This window comes from Orycteropus afer, unplaced genomic scaffold (genome assembly GCF_000298275.1).
Source record: "Orycteropus afer afer isolate SDZICR_OR568_19922 unplaced genomic scaffold, OryAfe1.0 scaffold00048, whole genome shotgun sequence".
In the NCBI taxonomy this organism is placed as follows: Eukaryota; Metazoa; Chordata; class Mammalia; order Tubulidentata; family Orycteropodidae; genus Orycteropus; species Orycteropus afer.
Genome location: NW_006921635.1, coordinates 14269005 through 14275899, shown reverse-complemented (window position 1 = coordinate 14275899; position 6895 = coordinate 14269005). Strand labels below are relative to the sequence as shown.

General features: G+C 55.5%; 1 protein-coding gene across 1 annotated transcript in view; it reads right to left on the bottom strand.

Moving 5' to 3' along the window:
* BICDL1 (BICD family like cargo adaptor 1) overlaps window positions 1-6895 on the bottom strand; it is a gene marked incomplete at its 5' end in the record, with an annotated part of 93421 nt that overhangs the window by 2690 nt on the left and 83836 nt on the right. The window contains 2 exons of the mRNA XM_007938289.1: window positions 239-359; window positions 4256-4386. Coding sequence (XP_007936480.1) covers window positions 239-359; window positions 4256-4386 — 252 coding nt within the window. The remainder of the gene's footprint in view (window positions 1-238; window positions 360-4255; window positions 4387-6895) is intronic.

The following is a 6895-nucleotide window of genomic DNA, read 5'->3' as shown; positions in this document are numbered from 1 at the left end:
TTTTCCTATGTCACTCAGACAGGGCCGGGGAGACCAGCAGGGGCAGGCGGTCCCGCTTGAGGAGTCGGGCTTGCCGCTCCCGAGAGCAGTGTGACCTTCTTCCTGGGACGCTGGGGAGCATGAGCTCCCGCCAGCTGGAGGAGGTCCTCCAGGAGCAACCTCTCTTGACCCCGCCTGAGACTCGGAGACCCCCCCCGGGCCTCGTCCTCTCTGCCCTGGGCTGAGGCCTGCCGTTTACCTGCCAGGCCTCCAGCTGCTGCGAGAGGCTCAGTTTCTGCTGAATGGCGTCCAGCAGCTGGCTGTTGAGAGCCATCATGTCCATCCTGCACTTGGCGAGTTCCAGCTCCACAGCATTCTTCCTGCAGACAGACAAAGCGGGCACCCGTGGAGATCCCGGCCCAGGGGCCTCTGGAGCCCACAGGTGGGGGACAGGCTGTGTCCCAAACCACTGACAAAGCAACAGTAACTGAAGGAGTAAGTGGGAGGTTACTGGAAAGTCTGCAACACGCTCTCGCATATGTCCCCTCAAGTTTTATAACTAACCTGCAGACGAAGGGCTTGTCAGCCCGTCTGACAGCTGAAAAGACCGAGGTTCAAGGTGGTTAAAAGAGAAAGATACTTTAGTCAGGACTGGAACCCAGAGGAGATCAAAGGCCTCCCACAGCACAAAAACCAAACCGAACTCACTACCCTCAGGTTGATTCTGAGTCACAGTGACCCCTGCTGGGTTTCTAAGGCTCAGCATCTTCACAGAAGGAGACCGCGCCATCTTCCTTCTGCAGAGTGGCTGGTGGGTGCCAATCACCAACACTCTGGTGAGCCGCCAAGGGCCTCAACAAGCACACCACCAAAGCGCCACAGCACAAAGGAGCTACTATCCTTCCCCAAAACAAACAGGCGAGTCCCCACTGGACGGGGCGTGTCCTCCTGCTGCGGGCAGGGGCTCCTTTCGACCAGTAATTCCCCCGTTACAGACACAGGTGTGTGCAAGGGAAGCCACACCCCTGTGACCCTCACAGCTTAGCCGATCATCCTATCTGACAATTAGGGAACTGGTTCAATAACTCATGAGAGGGAATGCCCTCACCCCTGAGAACGAGAACATGGAAGATTCACTGACAACGAGGAGGCGCTCGGGACGCACAGTTGAGCGGAGCGAAGCACGAGACGAGACCCAGCCCGGGAACTGCTTGCGCACACGTCTGCATTGTGTATTTTCACGTCGTGTGTATGTTACGCGCACTACTCCCTTCGTCTCCCCAACATTCCTAACTCATAGCTGTTCAATGCTAAATAAATTTTGGGGCGGGGTGGGGGGTGGCCTGGCGGACGAAGCGTTTAATTAGCCCATGCCTTCATCTGCTGCTTGCTCGTGTGTCTGAAAGCTAACACGTGTCCTCGATGCACAAGGCCCGCGACCCAAGTACCCTCTCGCCCCTGCACGGACAAGCACAGCCAGAGGACCGGTCTGCACAGACCGCGAGAAGACCAACTGCACCAACAAAAGCCTGGCCGGAAGGAGCGGCAGGTGGCTCACGTCTACCAAGCACTCAGGCCACCACCGTGACTAGCACTTCCTTTTTGGCCTCATGTCCACCAAGCAATTAGTCACCTACCCTGATAGCCACCCTCCTGCCTGGTCACAGCAGGCGCTCCAGCTAGCGCCCAGCGCCCTTGTCAGCCCCGCCCGCACTGCGGATGCGGGCTGCGCTCATAGGACCCAACTTCTCCAATGAGCGTTGGAGTCCCAGGTGCCGCAGGCCGCCTCCGTCACGCCCGCTGCTATTGGCTGGCGGCCAACAGCGGAAATCACAGCCCGGAGCCGGTTGCCATGGACGCCCATCCCGGACGCCCCCGCGGCCACTGAACGTCAGAACAAAACTCTCTGGCGCCTCACGGCGGCTGCAACCCTGAGCACTTCCAGGCGTCTCCCGGCAGGTGGCTCAACGCGCAGGCTGCCGTCCCGGAAATGTGCTGACTAACGTTCCACGAGGGAGGGGGCCCGAAAGGACCCAGGGGCGAGGCCCTGCCTTGGGGGGCCCCCTTCCTTCCCGGAAGCCCTCCTTGGCCACCTCCGTACCCGGCCTCGGACTGCACACTCGGGACCATTTGCTCAGTAAGGAATCTTCGAGCCTGCCTTTCCTCATAAACCCCAGGCGGGGAAAGCAAAGCTGCGCAGGGTGATCAGTGTACCAATCACGTTTGTAAAGAATCAGTCTTTCAGAGGACTAGCAGAATCCCACGAGTTAATTGGCGCGTGTTGGTTTTTGTAGGTCAGATTCCTAGTCTTTTAGTGAGAGCCCTTCACCTGCAAGGGGGAGTGACTTCTCTGGAGTCATCTATTGTGACAGGTTAAGAGGCACTGGGTTCTACAGCCCAGTGAGGAGGAGGGAGCCATTTTTCTTGAGGGTCCCACCCATGGCTGCCCATTAGACACACAGGGTGTGGGTGGATGGGAAGGCCCCTGGTGATTTTAATGTGCAACCATGACAGGGTCGGATTACCCAACAAGCAAGGTAAACATGGGCTTACTTGTGCTTATTTACTAATCTGTACAAGAACCAGAGATGAGGGCTATGAAAGTATCTTACAAAACTGTTATAAAGCCCTGTGGTTCCCTTCTCGACCACTGCTCAAGTCTGTTGTCTCAAGTTCTGTACACGACGTTCATCTGTAAGGAGCAGAGACTGGAATGATAGGACTCCCCAGGCCTCTCCCCACAGGGCCAGCCCAATGCTTCTGGGGTCCAGGAAGGGCAGGGCCCTCACTCCTGACCTCTCCCTACAGGGGGCGTAGTTCCAGAGAGGGGAATTTATAAACCTCAGCAGCCACCTCTGCTGGCGTCGAGGGAACGCATGACGAGGCTTCACAGAGATGTCGTGGCCTCCTCTGTGACTGGTGGCTGAGGTGGGTTCCACTTCTCTGAGGAAAGGGAGCTAGACAACGTATGCCTTCTCTCTCGCGCCTCAACCGGCTCTCTGGTTGCATCTCCCACCTCCCGTGCCGATGCCAGAGTATGTTCAGATCTTAACCTGCAGCCCCAAGGCTTGGGTATTGAAAAGAATCTGTTTGCTGGCCTCAGCTCAGCCTAGCAGACGTGTCTCCATGTCTCCATGGAGCTCCAGCACAAGCTCAACACCAGTCCCCCCCCAGCAGGCAAAGGGTGCCTGGTTCTTTTCCTCAGCTGTCAACCCTTCTCTGAGGCTTCAGAGGAAAGTCTGGGACATGATTTGGGAGTCCTGCTGCCAGTATGGCTGCCTCAAATCTTGACTCTCTTCTGCTTTCCCAGATGACAGAAGGGACCAACCAGCCTGCACTTTCCTTCACTCTGCTTTTTATTCCCAGTGAACTCCAGGGTTAGTGCCTTCATTTTATTACCCAGCTGTAGCGCACCATACCACGCGGTTCTTCTTCCGGATGTGCTCCCCTTTCCTCCCACCCCTTGTGTCACACAGCCAGTGAAGTACCTGCTAATTACACATCACTGTATTTTATATAAGGAGCTCTGGTGGCGTAGTGCCTAAGGCACTTGACTGCTAACCAGAAGGCTGGCGGTTCAAACCCACAAGCCACTCCTTAGAAAGAAGATGGGGCAATCTACTTCCATAGTGATACTGCCTCGGAAACCCAAGGAGGGGTCGCTATGAGTCAGGTCCTACTCAACGGCACATAACAACAACAACAATATTTTATATAATATAAATATATTGATACATAGAAATAAAATGAAGTTGGAAAGCTCTCTAAAGTATATGAAGTGAAAAAAAGCAAAGCATATACATTATTCTCTCATTGATTAAAAAAAAACAACAACTGTATTGCATATCATGAACTCTGGTACGAATGGTCAAGTGCTCGGGTAACTGAAAGATGGTCGGTTTGCACCCAGCCAGTGGCACTGCAGAGGACAGACCGGGCGATCAGCTCCTGTAAAGGCCACAGCCAAGGTGACCCCGGGGCAGTTCTGCTGCGCACGTGGGGTCTCTCTGAGCCAAAATCGACTCCACGGCACCCAACAGCAGCAACAGCGCGCACCCTCGTGCATAAGCACACGACAGGGTCTGCAGAGCGTGCACACTCAACTGGGAACAGTGGTGTCCGTCTGGGGAGAGTGGGACGAGGGGTCACGGAGTGGCAAGCTGCCTCTAAATGTTTGCCCTTTGTCTTCTACATGATTTAATTTTTTCAGCTGAGCTTCTAATCACATGCTCCTCATGTAAATCAGAAGTAAAATCAAACACGTGATCCTACTCACTTTGCAATAGCCTCGTCCCGGTCCCTGATGGCCTTCTGAAGCTGTTCCTTTGGCTCCTTGTCCTCAGATGTCACTCTGAGGCGGTCTCTCTCCTCCTTCAGTGCAGTCATCTCCACACTCAGCAGTGTCACCTGACGGGAGCCCAAGGAGAATGAATGTGATGCTGTCCCTGCTGCTGGGAAAAGGAAGGAGCAACCCCGAGCAGACATGGGGTGTCTGTGTGGGGCACGGGCATGCAGCTCCCTATGGCTGAGGTCTCTGAGCTTCAGGAAGTCTCTCCTGAAGAATGGATGCCCCATGCCAGGCCCGAGCACAGTGGCAAGGGGACAACAGGGAATACAGTCCTGGACCTGTAGCTACCAGGCCAGATCCCCTTTGCCCTCAGCACACGACACATCTCCTTCGTTTCAAGACATACCCAGGTGACTGAAGGATGGCCACAGATGCCACAGGCCTCTGAAACACACCCTTTGGGCTAGAACTCCAGTTTTGTTTCCAGCCACCTCCTACTCAACATGGCAAGCTGCAATCACCATGGTCCACATGCCCCTGGCTCCCATCACTCAGCCATCGGACAGCACAGCCGACTCTCTTTCCTTCCTCAGTCTCCTCCCCAGCTCAAAGCCACATGGACTTGACACCTAGTGATGTTGCCTTTTTTGTGGTCTGTGCTCTGGTGAGTGGTGCCACAGCCACCTCAGGTCCTCGTGCCGACCTGGAGTCATCCTTTGGCAGCCAGGTGCCCCTCCCAGTAGCTCCTTCAGTGGCCAGGCCCACCCCTTCCCACTGTACAGTAACGCCCTCGCATGGTGAGCTGTGGCCACAGGGGCCGCGATGGCTCCATCTGTGCAATCTGACTGCCCGCAGCACTTAACCCCAACACCTGTGCAGTGGACCGCTGTCGCTTACTGGCTGCTCATCATCCCAAACCCCTTCCTGTTCGGAGGCAGTCCTGGTTTTATGAGACAAGACCAGGCCTTCCATAGGGGAAGCCAAAGGAGGGTGGACATTTTCCTGGGCAGCCTGGGCGCGGGCATGAGACCCAGCCTTGCCAGTCCTCTCCCAAGGGCGTAAAGCAGAGGCACAGGCCACAGGGAGGTCACTCAGGGGCAGCACACCGTTTCCCTTGCCCCACCTGCTGTGGCTCCCGCTCTGCGGAGCCCGGCCCTCTGGCCTTCCTGTCTGTGCTGCGAGCTCCTGAACTGTACTGCCGTCTCTTCCGGCTTAAGCAGAGCACGCTTCTGCCCGCAGTCACAAACCCTGCCTGGGAGAGGGCACGGAGCCGCTGAATGACTGCCAGACTGGCAGCCCCTTCTCACAGTCGGTAGGTTCAGACATGAGTCCGGGCGTCTGACCCTGCCCTCTTGTTAAATATTACAGAGTGACATTTTTCTAGCAGGGAGGGCCCATCCTCACAGGTCTGCCGGCCTCCCACAGACACATTGCCGCCTTTCAGCCCACTCCTCTGCTCTTAGTCCCAGGTCTAACCACCCATCTTTACATAGAGTGGAACCCAGTACTGGCCCAGGACTAAGGCTGAGGTGCAGGCTTCCCCGAGATACTGCAAAAGCTCCCTGAACGACACAGAGTTGCGGGCCCTGGGGGAGTAGCCCTCTCCAGTTCAGAGGCAGGGGATTCTGCCCTCTCAGGAGGCTGTTTGGGAAGCCCAGGGCCTGGGTTCCCTCCTGAGAAAGGCCCAAAGCAGCAGCACTGTGGTGTGGTGGGGAAAGCACAGGTGGGGGTGGGTCGGTAAGGAAGCTGAGGTCACAACTGAGGTTAGCTAGCAAGAGCACTGTGAATGCATCCAGCCCTGAGGCAGTCAAGGCAGGAAGGAAAGACTGCCTCAGTCGCCCACTGCAGGTTCGCTTCCCAGGAGACCAGAACACACCAAGACCCAGAAAGCACCTGGTGGAGACAGCCAGCCCACCTCAGACCCAACGAGTCCTGACGTGGGCTCAGGGCAACCGGAGGCCAGCCAGGTGTTCTGCCAGTTGAGAAAGGAACAGGTGAGACTACATGCTCGGCAGGAAATGCCAACATTTAACGTACTCCAGATAAAACTGCGGAACTTTTTACTATGGCGTGGTGATGGTATAGGAGCTCTGGTGGTACAGTGGTGAAGGCATTTAGCTGCTAATCAAAAGGTTGGTGGCTCGGACCCACCAGACATTCTGCAAAAGAAAGATGACAATCTCCTTCCATAAAGGTTTACAGCCTTGGAGTGGGAGTCACTGTGAGTTGGAACTGACTCTATGGCAGTGAGTTTGGTTTTTTGGTTTGCTGAAGGTGTAGCTTACCAGCCATCTGCCTTAGAAGTGACAAGGGGTTTAATCTCTTTTAACCCTTCCATAAAAGTAGGAATAAAAATAACTATTGCCCTTCCTCAGGTTGTTGTGATGCTCAACGGGAGAAGCGGTGCCCAGTGCCGGGCAGGGCGCAGTCAGCTCCACGCCTCCCGCCACGTTCCAGCAACCTGCTTTCTGAGGACTAGTCTGGCTTGTCTATACCTTGCTTGCGTCTACTTCCACCCCAAACCGACTTTTCCCAAATAAGGTGGTTGTCCCCACAGTTAAATAGCATCAAAGAAAACATCCTTTTTCTCCTTCAACAATTACTTGAACGCCCGCTCCAGGCAAGGCC